This window comes from Terrapene carolina, unplaced genomic scaffold (assembly GCF_002925995.2).
Source record: "Terrapene carolina triunguis isolate 2854851 unplaced genomic scaffold, T_m_triunguis-2.0 Scaffold173, whole genome shotgun sequence".
NCBI lineage: Eukaryota > Metazoa > Chordata > Testudines > Emydidae > Terrapene > Terrapene triunguis.
Window position 1 is genome coordinate 701523 of NW_020664524.1, and position 17316 is coordinate 718838.

Consider the following 17316-nt stretch of genomic DNA (forward strand, 5'->3'; position numbering starts at 1 on the left):
GAATTTTTGAAATGCAGTATGCACCTTATTGGATTTTTTTTTCTCTTGTTGCTTTCAAACAGGCTATGACTTTAGTTTTCCAACTCAACATAAGAGAGTTTTTCCAGCACTTTAAACTGTAACTTGTCAAATTATAACACATGATTTTTAAATATTAAAAAAACAAAACCAAGGTGTAATCTTAATAAAACTCATCTGTCTTTCTTTATTAGTGAATATAAACTGGGAGGCAGAACAGAAATCTGCATAGAGCCTTTACAGAAGGAAGAGAATCTGGGGTAAGTACTACAAATACCTATTAGTATTTTATTGATGTACATTACTAGATGAGACTTAATCTAGCAGTTCTTAACTTAAAACTTTCTGTCAAGGTTCCAGCCAGTGCTTTGTTCTAGGATACTTTATTTCAAACCCAAATTATTTTACTTCTTATTTCCCAGCAGAACTATTCCTTAGAAGGAGAATAATTGATCAGGAATGTGCATGGCTCCTGGAAGCTTGATTCACAAGAACTTTGTTAACCCTTATTTTATTTTTTCTGATCACAGCCCCAGTGACTTGCTGCTTCGGGTGCAGATGGGCATACCCGGGGAGAGGGATTACTACCACTCTGTGGATTTGGTGTGGGATATCTCCAAAGAATGCACAGCATGGGCACTGAGGCATAGACTTGCTGCTCACTATTCTCTCCCTGTGGAGAAAATCGAAATTGCAAAATACTTCCCTGAGAAGTTTGAGTGGATGACAATCTCCAGCTGGGTAAGATCTGAAATGACAGAGGAACTAATTTGGGACTGGAATGACAGATGCCAACGATTTAACTTTGTGCAGAGACTGTTAATAAAAAAGTAAAGTAGGAAAGTTTAAATACATTTGAACACACGTTTCATTCAGTGTTATCCATCAGGTGGATTTGGAAGTGAATGGGGCTGGTTATTCTTTAAGGGCCTGATCCAACTCTTACTGAAGTCAGTGGAAGGACAATGAGAGTTCAGTTGCATCCTAAGCCAGTAGAACTGGGGTGCCATTTAGGAGCCCCCACCCCATTTCATACCTGAGGTCTGCTCACAGCGCACGCCCTAATCCCAGATGGAGCTCTTAACTGCAACATAGCTTGAGTGTGATCTATATTATGAGTTCTGTGCTGCTCACAGCTTCCACTTTTGGGGCAGGGAGTTCCTCTATAAACAGAGGCCGGGTGATTAAGATAACAAAAGGTTTGTCATTAAATTAAATTAAATTAAGGATAGTTAGATGATCCTGAAAGCATTGCCAGGCACTCCAGTTAAAAGAAAGGAAACAAAGGGAAGGAATAAATGATGAGAATGGAGAGAAGTAAACAGTGGTGTCCTCCAGGCATCTGTACTGGGACCAGTACTGTTCGACATATTCATAAATGATCTGGAAAAGGGGGTAAACAGTGAGGTGGCAAAATTTGCAGATGATACAAAATTACTCAAGATAGTTACTCAAGTCCAAAGCTGACTGCAAAGAGTTACAAAGGGATATCACAAAACTGGGTGACTGGGCAACCCAATGGCAAATGAAATTCATGTTAACAAATGCAAAGTTAATGCACATTGGAAAACATAATCCCAACTATACATACAAAATGATGGGGTCTAAATTAGCTGTTTGAGAAAGAGATCTTGGAGTCATTGTGGATGGTTCTCTGAAAACATCTGCTCAATGTGCAATGGCAATAAAAAAAAGCAAACAGAATGTAGGGAATCATTAGGAAAGGAATAGATAATAAGGCAGAAAATATCATATTGCTTCTATATAAATCCATGGTACATCCACATATTGAATACTGCAGGCAGATTTGGTCACTCCATCTCAAAAAAGATATATTGGAATTGGAAAAGGTACACAAATGGGCAACAGAAATTATTAGGGGTATGGAATGGCTTCCGTATGAGGAGAGATTAATAAGACTGAGACTTTTCAGCTTGGAAAAGAGATGATTAAGGGGGGATATGATAGAAGTCTATAAAATCATGACTAGTGTGGAGAAATTAATGTTATTTACTCCTTCACCTAACACGAGAACTAGGGGTCACCCTATGAAATTAATAGGCAGGAGATTTAACACAAAGAAAAGGAAGTATTCCTTCACAGTCAACATGTGAAATTTGTTGCCAGGGCTGTTGTGAAGGCCAAAACTATAACAGTGTTCCAATAAGAACTAGATACGTTTATGAAGGAAAGGTCCATCAATGGCTATTAGCCAGGGTGGGCAGGGATGGTGTCCCTAGCCTCTGTTTGCCAGAAGCTGTGAGTGGGCGACAGGGGATGGATCACTCAATGATTGCCTGTTCCGTTCATTCATTCGCTCTGTAGCACCTGGTATTGACCGCTGTGGGAAGACAGGATACTGGGTTAGATGGATCTTTGGTCTGACCCAGTATGGCCATTCTAATGTTCTTATATATAACCTTATATATGCCCCCTGCTGTAACCCACTAGACCCCACTCCCCTCCCAGAGCTGAGATAGAACCCAGGAGTCCTGACGGGGTCAGTCTCTCTCTGTAGAGTTAGTAACAAAATAAGAATATACATTAAAATTTTAAACCTAACCAGTGTCCCTTAAGTGACTTGCCAAAAGATGTCAAACATGTTAGTATTAGAGCTGAGTGTGTTTAATAATTATTTAATTTTCTTTCTTTTAGATAGGAATTAGATACAGTGCTCCTGTCAGCTAATTGCTAAGTTATCTGTCAAAAACCTAGAGTTTTCAAGTGCCTAAGTAGCCCCTGGAATCACAGTTAAAGTCTCCCCCCTCCCCTCCCCAATCTGAAATGGCACCCCTGCAGTAGAACTTCCAAGTACTGCAATGTTAATGAGGTAAAAGCCCTTTGGGGTGGATGGAAGTGGCATTGATCACATGATGAAATGCTCCACTCAGCTTCTTTTACTGTACTTTAGAAATTGCTTATGTAGATTGAAAAGCTTTCTAAGGTTGCAGGCCAGAGATAAGTATAAAACCAGAAACCATTTTAATATGTGATTATATACCATAAATGCAGGTTTGGATTTTCATGTGTGCTTTTTTGTTTTTTGTTTTTGGGTTTTTTCTAATCCCATAGGTGCTGGAATGAGTTTACGGAAATAACACTGAGAGTTCTGCTGAAGTAAGCAGATCCTCTGATTAAGGACCATAGTTAACTGATTAAAAATGTAGTATAATCTAGACCTCCTTTGTCGGAGGGATGTGGGAGATTTAAAGTATGTGTATGGAGAAGAGGAAGGATAAGTGGGAAACCTCAGGGTGAATGAGGGTAAGGGGCCTACGTGGAGGAAAACTTGTTGACATAGGTGCATGTGCAATTCTAAGAATAAATAAGACTCTTCAGTTGCTGAAGAGCAGCTGCCCATAGGAGTTTTATACCTTAGAAGGTGAAACCAACAAAAATCAGTTTAATAATCTCTGAAATCTCTAGGCTTAGGACATGTGAACACTTTTTGATACTTTGGCTTTATTCAGACCCAGCAAATTTCAAAGAGGAAACGGAAGAAAAAACAGGAGAGTTTGCAGTCAGCACCCTTTCACCTGAAAGATGGAGACATTATCGGTGTAAAGGTAAACTTAAGAATGAACACAGTTGTGAAAATAGCTGGGATTTAACAGCCAGTCGTATTAGTGAACAAGCACTTAGTTTCAACAGTAATAATATCCACTGTGTCCTGATTTCTGCCTCATTCTTCTGTATCCCTTTGCATGGGTATGACAGTGACTGCATATAAACATCTGTCACCACTTTGTGTGAAAGTGGGGACAGGGCACTGTTCCTGTTGCTGCCTCTCCCGATGCTCTTTACCAGCCTAATGGAAGAGTGCGGAGGGTACTGTGGGGATCCCACCACTCTGTATTATTTCAGATTCAGTAACCCAAGTGTTTTGGTCCAAAGATTGTAAGTTTTAAAAATCCACCTCTACCCCGATATAACGCTGTCCTCAGGAGCAAAAAAATTTTACCACATTATAGGTGAAACCGCGTTATATCGAACTTGCTTTGATCCGCCGGAGTGTGCAGCCCCGCCCCCCTGTAGCGCTGCTTTACGCATTATATCCGAATTCGTGTTATATTGGGGTATAAGTGTATGTTCGGCCAAATGAATTGTATTAAACTGCTAAGAGGCTGATGTAATATATTATGAGAACTAAAACAATAAACTAATGCACTCAATACTTTCTGGCAACAGAATCTCCTACTTGAGGATGGTAAGGACTTCAGTACTGTGAGAGATGATATTGGAAAGGAGACACAGAGGCAGCTTGCAATGGAAAAAAAGAAAAGGTATTTATTACAGTATTTTTGTGTTCTCAGATATGCAAAGGGGTTTACCAGGTTTCATAGATTTTTAGTGCTGTGATACTTTGAGGCAGAAGATGTAACTAAGGATAGTCAACGCCCAGTAACAGTTTTCAGTCCTGACAGTACCAAAGGAGGTGCACTGAATAAAAGTAATTCAAAAACTTCTTGTTTTTAATACTATTTCTGTACCATGAACCCATTCAACTTGTGGGGCTCAGTTCTTCTTCGAGTGATGGTCCCTATTGTATTCCACTGAGGGTAATGGGCATATGCCCAGAGCTTTTCAAAGTAGTAGTGTCTGTTGGTCCGTGCATGCGCCCCTGCATTGCCCCGTGGATTCGTCCGAGGCGATAAAGGGCAGGGTGAACTGACTGCATCTTTAGTTCCTTTTCACCACCGCATGGTCCAAGTCGGAGCTTCAGTTCTCTTCTCATCCTTGGTGACACATTTTCCAAACTTTTCTCAAAAAAACCTGTCTCTATTCTTTATTCAGGATTTTGTTGTTTTATGTAGTAGTTTTCTTGTTTTTGAAAGTCCTGCAAGTCTCCGGACTCAGGACATAGCCTTGGTGGTTCCCCGCCAAAAAATCCCCTGCCTCCAGCAAACCTGCCTCTGGGTACTGGAGCATGACAAAGAGGCCAGGATTCCTGCCCTTGTTTGTTCTCCCTCAATGACAAAAACCAGTGCTGTCTTTAGTGCTTGGGGGAAGCCCACACTATGTCCAGGTATAGCATCTCTTTCTCTCCTTCCCTGCCCATACAAGGGAAGGCAGAGCCCTCCACTTTAAGAAGTACCTCCTGGAGGTCACCATGGGGCCACAGTCAGACCCTGGCCGGGGAACCCTCTCCCTCCCCCCCCATATATATCGCCCTGAACACTCCCAAGAGTACACCACCTGCCACGGAACCCCAGACTGGCTCCACCAGTGCTATGCACCCATGCCAGAGCCTAGCCATGAATCACGGAAGCACACGCATAAACATGGCAGTAGCTCTTCCTCCAGGGCTAAGAAAGATGCTCTGCTATCCATGAGCTCTGGCCAAGGAGGGGTAGGGGTAAGACCCACAAGAGTGACAAAAGCCTGCATTGCTTGCCAAATCCGCCAGTCCTGGTTACGGACCAGCACACCCAGGCACCAGCTCCACCAGCGTCCACTGAATGCCTGTCTCGGAACCAGTGAATCTTACTGGCCTTGGTTCCGTCCATCGATCAGGTGATGTTGACTCCAGGGAGACTCGCAACCACTCCCAGGCCTCATGAACTGTTGACAATGGGAGAGACGCACTCTCTGCGTGCCCAGTACTCTCACCTCCTAAAAGCCCATCTCCATATCCAATATTCCACGTTTTGGCTGTGTTCATACGACACTCTTGGGTCCGTCAGTACCACCATTGATGCAGGACTCCAATTCCTCCTCGGAGTCTGAGGGCCCGGAGATTACATATGGCCCACCGCTTCCGTTCCGAAGACATGACTATCAGAAGGTCGCATGGCACCATGGCAATACCCTCCCTTACCTTAACCCAGGAGCCACTGGTATCTCTGGACTATACTGCTGTAACAATATGGCCAGAATCAACCAGGCTGGCCATATTGGAGCTCATGGCCCTAATATTTACCTTCAGAACTGTCCTGTTCAATACGGGAGGACTCTCCTGTATCACCAACCTGTCCTTTGCCGAGTAGATGCTAAGAACCAGGATTAGATGATACCCCGATTAGCCCACACTGGCGGATCCAGAGGAATGTCCCTCAATATCGCTGGATGAGACTATCAATCTCCTCCTCTCCCCCAGACAACTACCATCAATTTCAAGAGCCTGCTACATAGGATAGCTCATGCCCTCAAAATACCATGGGAAGAGATGCAGAACAAGCAGTGCCACCTATTAGACATTTTGCATTCTTCGATACTGGCCAGAGTGGCCCTACTGATCAATGAGGACATTCTGCAACCTGCATGCACTGTGGCAGACCCTGGCCATGTGTGCCCCCAACCGTGAAAGGGACGGACACCCAAGGAGTCAGAGTTCCTGTTCTCTCTTCCTCCGCCCAACTCCCTGGTCAATCAGGCTCCTAAGCAGCTTGGTAAACAACAGCACCCACGCTCCACCCCAACTGACCAAGAGGGCAAGAGGCTGGACCGTCTCCTCAGCCTCCAGTTCCAGATCTCGAACCATCTGGTGCTAATGGCCATATACGACTCCTTACACTATGGACAAATGGCAAAATTCACAGATAAGCTACCTCAACGGGATCATTTTGAATTCTAAGCTAGTCTAGAGGAAGGTAAGTTGGTCGTTAAGGCCATACTTCAGGCTGCAGTTGATTCTGCAGACACATCTTAGTGCGTTTTGGCAACTGGAATAGTCATGAGTAAGGCTAAGATTTAGTCCGGGGTATTTTTGGTAAAAGTCATGGACAGGTCATGGGCAATAAATAAAAATTCATGGCCTGTGACGTGTCCATGACTTTTTTACCAAAAATACCCCTGACTAAATCTCTATTTCTGGGGCCCCGCTGGGCTGGGAGCCCTGCTCCAGTGCAGGGGGTTGACTGCCCCCTGGCCGCTGCTTCCGGGGACCGCTCTCCGGATGGTCTCCGGGAGCCGCTGGGGCCAGCTGCTCGGATGGCCCTGAAGTCAGCCGCACCAGCCGCTGCAGAAGACATGGAGGTCACGGAAAGTCACAGAATCTGTGACTTCTGCGACCTCTGTGAAATAATTGCAGCCGTAGTCATGAGGAGGGAATCCTGTTTACACTCCTCAGGTGGGCTTCAGCAGGGGCAGGGGGGCAGAGGGGCCGGGCCTCAGGTGGAAGGGGCGGGCAGGGCCAGGGACTAGCTTCCCCGAACCCGCGGTTCACCTACCGCCCATGCTGTTTTGAGATATCACTGCCTCACGAATCTTCACAAAGCTTTTCTCTATGGTAGCGGGTCACCTCCAGCAACAAGGAATCCTTGTCCTCCTGTACCTAGATGACTGGCTGCTGGTGTCACGGTCCAGAAAAGAAGCTCGGGAATTGACATCCCAACTTATTTACTCTTCCCTAAGAATGAGCATCAATGTAGTAAAATCAACTTTGCGCTCTATACAATTCCTAGAATTCATAGGAGCATGCATCAATGCGGCCTCCGCACACGCCTATCTGCCAAAAGACAGGTTCCAGCACTTACTGGATCTGATCATCTTTGGTGACGTCAGTCCCTCGGTCTCAGCCAGAACTTGCCTTTCCCTCCTCGCTCACATTGCAGCGTGCATGTATGTCACACCCTTTGCTCATCTACACCTCTGCTATCTACAACTCTGGCTACAATCTGCTCCCCCATGTGCCCATCCATGGGCACCCCTCTCACCATTCCACTGGAAGTCATCTCTTCCCTTTAATGGTGGACAAACCCTTCCTCCCTTCTTCACCGAGTGTTACAATTATAATGGATGCATCACTCGAGGGCTGGGGAACCCAATGAGACATTGCATGACACAAGGCACTTAGATTGCCGAAGAAGCCAGGATGCACATCAACATCCTCAAACTACGAGCAGCATGCAAGGCATGCCACACGTTCTTAACAGCTGTCTGTTCTTATCATGTCCTGGCCATGTCAGACAACACCACTGCAGTTTACTACATAAACAAGCAAGGTGGCACACGGTCCCCAGCGCTGTATGCGGAAGCTGTACGCCTCTGGAAATGGTGCATATCATAGCCTATACTCCTGGCCACAGCCTACCTTGTGGGAACCCAGAATGTGATTGCCAATACCCTCAGCAGAAACTTTGCAACTGACCACAAATGGGTGCTGCACAACGCAGTAGTCATGGATGTTTTCGGCTGCTGGGGAACTCTGACCAGAGACTCTTTGCATCTCACACCAACACCAATTGCATCCAATGCTGCTCCAGGGGAGGTCTCGGTACCCACTTGTAGGGGGAACACACTGATCATTGACTAGTTGGACTGGAACAACGGTCTTCCCTCCACTGCCACTCCTACTACTCATTTTTTGCCAACTCAGATGGGAGAGGGTGACGGTCATCCTGCTTGCCCCATATTGGCCTTGCCAGTTCTGGTTCCTTCTTCTTCTCTGCATGTCAAAACATCCCGCGCTCCCACTACCAGTGTTCCCCAAGTTACTTATGCAACACAGTGGCAAACTCAGACACTCCGATCCAAGGGCACTTCACCTGACAGCTTGTTTTTTGGATGGACGCCTCTGCTAGCACAGGACTGCTTGCCAACTGTCTGTGATATTCTCTCCAATAGCAGAAAGGATCGCCTTGTGGAGTCCTATGAGGCCAAGTGGGCTCATTTCATTGCCTGGGCCCAACATAGAGGTCGTACCCTGAAGCCGTGGGCATCCCTGTGCTATTAGACTATCTTCTGTCTCTAAAGGCCTTGGGGCTTGCCCTCAGCTCCATTAGAGTGCACGTAGCAATCATTGGTGTCTTCCAGTCTCTTGTGGAAGGGCATTCCATCTTCACCCACCCCTTGATTGCCTGATTCTGGAAGGGCCTTGTATGCAAATACCCATCCATCCAGACTTGCTCCTCAGTGCGATCTCAACCTGGTCCTCCCCTCATTAAAGAACCCCCACCCCCTTTCGAACCTCTGGCCTCTGCTTTCTTTCTCTTCTCTCTAAGAAAGTAGCTTTCCTAGTTGCAATTACTTCTGCAAGGAGGGTTGGTGAACTGGGGGCTATGATGGCAGATCCCCCTTTCACCACATTCCATAAAGACAAGGTCTCCTTATGCACCTACATCCCAAGTTTCTGCCAAAGGTGGTTTCCTGCTTCCACCTCAACCAACCCATACACCTACCCACTTTCTTTCCCAAACTGCACACCTCAGATGAGGAATGGCGGCTTCATTCCCTCAACGTCTGTAAGGCCCTGGCCTTTTACCTACAAAGGACAAAACCATTCTGGAAGTCTCCCAGACTGTTTGTTGCCGGAGCAGAGAGAACTAAAGGGCAGGCCATCTCCATCCAGAAAACCTTGAAGTGGGTCTCAGGATGCATTACACTCTGCTATCAACTATCAGGATGGTCCCCACCGGGTGGATCTGGGCCCATTCCACAAGAGCACAGGCATCATCTACGGCTGTGCTTCATGACGTACCCCTTGCGGACCTATGTAGGCAACCAGGTGGAGTTCGGTACACACCTTTTCTTCTAATTATGCTCTAGTGCATGATTCTGCGATGGACACCTTGTTCGGTGCAGCGGTCTTCCACTTCGCAGTTCCATCCTCTTCCTGGGACCCTCCTCGAAACTAGGGTTAATCAGCCTCAGTGGAATACAATAGAGGCCATCACTTGAAGAAGAAGGGGAGGTTTCTTACCTGTAACTGGAGGTTATTCAAGATGTGTGGCCCCTATCTGTATTCCAATCCCATCCTCCTTCGCCTCTGCTGTGAATATGGTAGGTGGAGAAGGAACGAAAGATGTGGCCGGCCTACCCCATCCTTTATCGCCTCGGGTGAAATCACGAGGCAGTGCAGGGGTGCGTGCACAGAACAGACACTACCACTTTTGAAAAGATCCATCTCCGGTGCATGGCACATGTGCATTCCCTCAGTGGAATACAGATAGGGACCACACATCTCGACGAATCTCCAGTTACATGTAAGTAACCTTCCCTTCTCCCCTAGCTTGCATTTTGTGTGACCATTCTGATTTTGTAGCATGTTACACCCTCTCTGCACAGGTTGACCTCCCAAGATACAGAGCAGTGGAAAATCAGCCCTTTGGTCACCTGGGGCACACTTAAATACACAATTAGCAAGTGTGGGAGTGCAATGTCATCTTTGCCAAAGTAATAATCAGGTTCCAAATTGATTTACAGCTTCCTAGAAGTACACTGATATTAATATTAAGCTGTAGTGCTAATATCACTGTCTGATTTTCTTATAGCCGACAAGCGCAGCGTTTACAGAACGATGTTTTCTCTGAGGGAAGGGTGGCTACTAAGCATCGTAAACCAGAAGTGGCTCTTTCCATCAATGTGGGAATCTTCAGATAGCATTGGACAGGTGACTTGCTGAGTGACCCTTGCCAATGATGTACTGAATTAGAATGGAGTACCTCAACTGGACCGGCAGAGGGATGGTCTTCTCAGAAATGTCCTCCTGACTCTGCTGAGACAACTGGCTGTAGGATTCAGGACAGCTCTGGATTTCGTGTAATCTATATTGGTGAAGTGCTTTAGCATTCCTTTATCAATGTGGAACTTACTCTCAGGCTAGATAAATGCACTTTATCAATGAGAAAATGGATTACTATAGTACATAATCTTTCAGTGACTATTTTGTAATAATCATATATGTATTTTTATCTGACATTGCTATCCTATACCATCACTACAAAGCTATTTTTTCATGCAGGCATGTAACTTCTAAAAGGAATTGTTTGACTCTTTTGACTTCTGAAATTATTAGATCTTAGGTTTTGTTCACATGCCTGGTTGATAAATCTGAGCTTTATAATAGTTTAAATCAAAATTGGGTTCATGCTCCCACCCCCTCTCTCTGCAGCCATTTTGTTGATATATTTTTTTTTCTGCAGCACTGGTAATTCCAGCCCAACAGCAAACTGTTTGCAGCCCAACAGCAAACTAATAGTTTTCCATCTGAGCCCTGCAGAGGTGACTGATTTAAACAGTGCGTGTGACATTTCAGTACTTGCCTCTTCTGTTATGTTAAATCTTTCCATTGTGCAACAAGTCCAAACTCTACTCCTTGCCATATAATGAAGCTCTCTCTGTTAATCAGGAACATGAGCAGAAACTGATTTCAGCATTTCCTTAATCTCCGGAACAAATACACTAAACTGGCCAAAGTAAGGAGCAAATGTGTTCAAAACCTAAAAAGGTCTGGAGAGCTGTGTCTGTAAATTAGAAATATATTGTCACTGTGCTGTTTTTCTTCTCTAGATGCCTCCTTTTTCATTATACACTAAGTTATTAAAAAGTTTAGGAGAGAAGGAGAGCGTTTGATGGAATACTGAACTTTTTTTTACTCAGGAAAAGGTTATTGTGTTTATTTTAAGGTAATCAAATTAAATGGACTTTTATAATTTTGCTTGACTGACTTGATAGCCCTCAATAGGTTAAAAGAAAAAAAAAAAAGGGCAGAAAAATGTTTCTCCTCTGGGTGTTGTACAGCTGGTTGTACATCCCCAATAATAAAAGGGGTATGTATAACCGAAACAGAATACATTGTTGCTTCTAATACCAGCTAAACACTGTACTGTCCAAGGCTGTTATGGATTATGGTAAATAAAACATTTACTGTATTATTGTAAGACTAGTTCTTGCTCGATGATGAAACTACATCTTTCTACCAATGTGTGTGGTAACTGGGATCATTACAATTAATAAATTCTCAGTATCTTTCTGTAAAATATTTTTCAGTGCTTACAATTACTAAACTCTTTTTTTATATGTTCCCTTATAATACATGCATCATAATTTCATTTGCAGTCAGGTTCAGTGGTTTCTTCAGAAAGAGTATTGGTGTTAATACATTGAATTAAGCAAACACCGGAGCATATATCGTTTGTAATAAACTGTACTTTTTTAACATGTATTAGATGATAGGATGAGAATGGGATATATATAAATTAAAAATAACCACATATCCTTAACTGAGCTACAATTAAGTGTTCATCACATGCTTCAAGTTTGCCTTTCTCTGTTAGAAGGCTGAGAAAACTAATTATCTGATCAGATACACTACAAAACCCCTGTAAAATTATTAAAAGGAAGTGTTCTAACACAATTTCTGAAAAAGAAAGTGAAATGTTTTCATTATAATTCAACTACTGCTGCCAAAGTGACTGGATACAGTACCTGTATTGATTTAGAGTATGTTACTAAATCTTGTATCGTTTATTTTGTAAGTGTAGTAGTCTTAGTAGTAGAAGACCTCATTATGGTGACTATTAAAACTTTGGGAGAGAAGTGGGAAGATCCTGCTATAAAGGTGAGCAGAATTCTACTGTTTTGGACAGAGCTTCAGAGTGACTGAGTCCCCCGCCTTCAGGCTCTGATTCAGCAAAAAATTTCAGCATATGCTTAACTTTGAGCATGTGAACAGTCCTGACTCACTGTGGCTGCATATGTGCTTCAAATTAAGTAGGTGCTTAAGTCCTTTCTTGAATTGGGGCTTTAGTCGGGAGGTAAGGGGATATTTTAATCTCTAATTATTTGGTTCTACTCTTTATTTGAGCCAAGTGCAGTTGAATTATGTAATGCTATATTTATGGAAGGATTCTCTTGCAAGACTTGACAGAGGCCAGCAAAGTTGTCTCTCCCTCAAACTGACCTTGTTTTGTACAGCCTTTTTCCATTTTACATACATTTTGTTAAGCCACACATTTTTCAGAAGACACTTCACATAATGAGTACCAAGATAAAAATTTGGTAAATAAGAAAAGAATTTGTGTGCTTGCAAGCTATTTCATTACGTTACATTTAATTTGCTGACTTTTTTATTATTCTGTTCCTATGTTGGAAAGTTCTACTATCCCTTCTCTTTCCATCTTCCTTTAATAAGTGAAGCTTATACTTTTCAAAGACATGAAGCTCAGAGAAATTTAGATATAGATTAAGTACTTAAGTGGGTATTGTAGTATGTGCCTTTATTGAAGTGTAGTGTAGCAATGACTGCACTGAACCAATATTGAGTTATTGTTGGCTTGAAAGACTTTAAGAAAAGTCATTGAGGATCAGTCCACAATGAGGATTTTTGTTAAAGGGAAAAATACCTTTTTAAAATTGAGTTTCATGATTCCACAATTTGTCAGAGTTATGTTCTAATGTGAGGAGAAGCTTTGCTCTTTATTATCCAAGTCTGCTTCAGAAACTGAATAAAGAATTGTTTATATATGTATATAACAAATGTTTCACTCATGCTCTCTTTGTAACATATACATTTTAGATTGGTTACTAACTAATGAACATGGAGAAGGAATAAATGAATTGCTATCAAAAATGTCTGAAACACTGAGCTCCTATTTTAAAATTTATTTTCAACAAGTAAAATAAATAACTTGGATGAATAGGAGGTGAGATTCTGTGAAAAGAACTATTGATTTTGCTAGTTTTCCTAATGCTCTAAGATGTACAGTATCTAGGCCTGGCTATTTTATATTCATCCCAATTTTCAAACAGACTTACTTCCTAGTATAACAGTCTGATCCACACCGGCAGACCTGGGTGGCGCTCCATTGGCATCTCTCCACTCAGTATTCCTAGGCATGTTCCATTGCATGATTGAAGCTTTGTGTGTACTGATAACTGAAACTGTTAGGTTTTCCCCATCTTCAAAAAAGACTGCTAACTTGTGGCCCCATAAATCTAACTTCCCTGGTATATTTATGTTAATCTGTTCAGTCTCTCTTTCAAAAGAAATATCACAAACCTTCTGGAGGTCAGTGAACCCGTGAACAATAAAAAAAAAAAATTAGGCTTTTTAAAGAATCAGTTTTAATCTTTTATCTGCCTGATCTCAGTACAGCCCTGACGAGACTGCTTCTGGAGTACTGTATTCAGCTCTGGACACCTCATTATGGGAAAAACGTTGGTTTTTCTTAAAACTTCCTACAGTTTGCCTAAGTGATTAGGGAGCTGGTAGAACTCGCTTGTTAAATAACTAGCTTTCTGAGCTCTAATTATTTCTAAGTGACGACCAAAAAGACATTAGATTCTACACATATCTGAAGGAGGTAAACTCCAAGAGGGGAGAGGAACTAGGGTAGCACAGGAACAAATGTGTGGCAACATTGAGAGAACAAATTCGGGCTCGATTCAGAAGAAACTTCTTGACACTATAGACAATGTGGCAGTGAAGTCCTGAATAGGGGGTGGATGGATTTTAGAACAGGGATTGAATGGGTTTGGCTTCCAGTGGGCTCAGTGAGCCAGTAATTTTTGGAGGCTGCCATCATAATACTCCCCTCCTGCAAACTCTCCCCCCCCCCCCCCCCCCGAGCCTCTAGGCTTTCAATTAAAGTTTGTTCCAGTCTTTATTGTAGCAAATACACAGTTCACAATCTGAAGATTCTTTAACATAGTGGTGTCTGCCTGAGTCTGCAGACAGCCATAAAGAAGCTCAGAGATGTAAACTGCTCCCATTTACCTCCAGTGGAGAGTTGATGCTGAACTAGAACACTAACGGGATAACATTCACTTTCCCTCCTGATCAAAGCAGGCAAGAAAGAAGGATGGCAATCCACCATCAGAATACACATGAAAGAAAAGGAATAATGATAACGATTCGTGTGAAGATTTGCAGCACACAAAGTGGTATCTTGTTCTGGTAGCTCTTGGGTGAAGCTTTGTTTGTGGGTTGAGCTTATGCAAACCACTACTTTTTTTCCCCTGTATTTGACCCATGGATTAGGTAACTTTAATTTCATGTTACCTAATCTGTGGATCCAGTGCAGAAAAAAGTAGTGGTACTCACGAGCTCCACCCACAAACAGAGCTCCACCCAAGAGTGTTCCATCTTTTTCTGTGTTCCTTTCTTAAGGAGTTCTGACTATCTCAGAAAGGAAGAGTTGCTGGGAAGACAACCTCATGCTCTCATCACTAGCAAATCTATAAACCTTTACATCATATAGCTCTTGTTGTAAGTTTTAACTGACCCCCTCAAAAAACCTGATTTTGGTGATCATTAGGGGTTAAATACCTGGTTTTGCTAAAATTCGCTTTCTGATCGTCTAGGAGAATTTATATCAAGTGAGAATAAAAATTGGCCTCCAGCCATCATGCTTGCTTCATCACTGACACAGAAAAAAGTTTGTTTGAAATAAGTGAGCATTGGTTATTCCACTGATTAACCATTTTCTATCTGCTTTTATTCTGCTACAGTAGCCAAATCTTGGCCATTCTTTCTCCCAGCTGTTGTGAAGTTCCAACCCTTCCTATCTATACTTGCAGCTAGATGTGACATCTGTGCCCTGATCATCTCCTGTCTTCCTCCCACCTGAAATCATCTTCCTTACCCGTCAATCTGACTGTTATCCACCTCTTTGAACCCTCCACTGCATGGAGGTAACATCTTCTCCTTTCCCTCTATAACTCCACCTCCATCTTTGTATTCAACCTATAATCTGAGTGTTGCTCTCGACCCCCCCACTCCTCCAGCAATTATGCCATCTTTGATGTCCTCTTCTGCAACTATCTCCAAGTGGTTTTCCCCCATTGGCAGCCATGCATGGCCCACACAGCCTCCACCCTTTTGTCTTCCAATCCCTCCTTAATTCACTTCCTCCGTGATACCCCAAGGACGTGTCAGTGGTCACAGGAAGTAACGAAGTGTGTTAAATGCATTTGTAAAAAAAAAAAAAAAAACTAAACGTGGCTAGTCTAAGCCAGCAAGTTACCATATGATTGTGCTGATGAAATGTTGACCTTCCTTATAGAAGTTTACACTCGCTCATCACATCGCATCTAAATATAGATTGTCAACTCTTCAGCACAGGGGCACCATCTCTGTTTGTGTGGCTACTGTAAAAAATACTTGAATTAAACCTAGATCTTTATTCTCATCCCACAGCTCCCTAGAAATGCTAATGTAATTTAGAGAAGGCTCTTAATGCCAAAAAGGGAAAACAAAGTTTAATTTCTAAAGAGATTTCGTAGGCCTTGTGTTTTCCTCTCAGATGCTTATTGCAGGATCAAGTTCTTGAGCATAAGTGTGGCTTTGGTCTGAAAAGTGATCATGTAAACATGATCGCGATGGTTTGAGACATTTGGAGTCTATTCTGCCTCTGGGATGATGAATAAAGTCATTAAAGATTCAGCAATCAGAACTTGGTCATGTGTGACCCAAAAATAATCTCTGATTTTCAGATCCTAAACTCAGGTTGCAGGACTGGCAGTTAAATTAAATCATTATGAATGGAGCAATTTTAATGGGAATCACAAGCATGGCACTACACACGTATTCCAAGTCACTTTTCTGAGTGTAGCCATGCTTATATCAAACAAATAACCATGTAAAGGGTTAAAAAAAAAACTTGGACTGGAAGAAAATTAATTGAAGATGCTTTTGTGTTCTTTGAATGATAGTAAAGACTTTGTGTTTTTAAAAACAGGTAAAGTTTCTGAGCCCTACATTAGTCATGGTGGCAATTCACAATGTAATGTGATACCTTGCTCTTACCTAGTGCTTTTCATCAGTAGATCTCAAAGCACTTTAGAGAGGAGGTCAGCATCATTATCGCCATTTAATGGAGGGAGTAACTGAGGCACAGGAAGTGATTTTGCCCAAGGTCACCCAGTAGGCTAGTAGGTAAGGGGTAAGTACAAAACTTGGAAAATGTATACAGCTTGCCCTTGTGTGCATTTTAATCTGTTTAGAATTACACATCTTAATTTTTGCTACACGACTATGAGAGAGTATATTTAACCATGGCTGCCTTCTGTGTCGAGGACTTAAACAAGATGACAGGAAAAAGGTAAAGCAGACTTACAGCTTATAAAAGACTCACATGGTGGATGTGTCCAATCAGAGTACTGGGGTGTGATTCATAACCAACTATTAAACTGTTGGATGTTTATTACCAAAGAAAACATTGGATAATCTTCTCTTGGGGCTTTCTAGCAGAAATGGTCACGTGCAAAGAAGTGAAGAATTACTCATTTGCGAGATTTGTTAGCAGCTTCTCATGGGAAGAAAAAACCAATAGCCCATAATTAGAGAGAAATGGTTAAAATATAGGTTTATGTTTTGGAAAAATTTATGGAAGTATATACCCTGCAAAATACAGAGCAGAAATGGATACTTAGATATTTGGTTACCATTTATTCAATAATTAAAGTAAACTGGCCCCCCAAAAACATTGCATTTGACACTTTTTTAAATATTAAGTTTGAAAGACATTGGTTTGTAAACATGAGTAAAAACCGAATCCTGATGCTTGTTTAGTGATTTGTAAACCTGCTAACTTCCTAAATAAACAGTTACTTACAAGAAAGAAGTGTACTGTTCAG

At 42.5% G+C, this 17316-nt stretch overlaps 1 protein-coding gene across 8 annotated transcripts in view; it reads left to right on the forward strand.

The window, feature by feature from the left end:
* Positions 1 to 13294, forward strand: part of USP40 (ubiquitin specific peptidase 40) — a 56089-nt gene extending 42795 nt beyond the window's left edge. For 5 of the 8 annotated variants that reach the window (XM_026653944.1, XM_026653945.1, XM_026653942.2 and 2 more), the window contains 5 exons: positions 213 to 278; positions 549 to 759; positions 3489 to 3584; positions 4207 to 4301; positions 10230 to 13294. In XM_026653944.1, the coding sequence (XP_026509729.1) occupies positions 213 to 278; positions 549 to 759; positions 3489 to 3584; positions 4207 to 4301; positions 10230 to 10338 (577 nt within the window). In that variant the 3' untranslated portion in view covers positions 10339 to 13294. Of the gene's footprint in view, positions 1 to 212; positions 279 to 548; positions 760 to 3090; positions 3585 to 4206; positions 4302 to 10229 lie in introns of those variants that run through there. The other 3 variants (XM_026653947.2, XM_026653946.2, XM_026653949.2) reach the window with 3 other exon arrangements.
* Positions 13295 to 17316: the final 4022 nt, after the last annotated feature.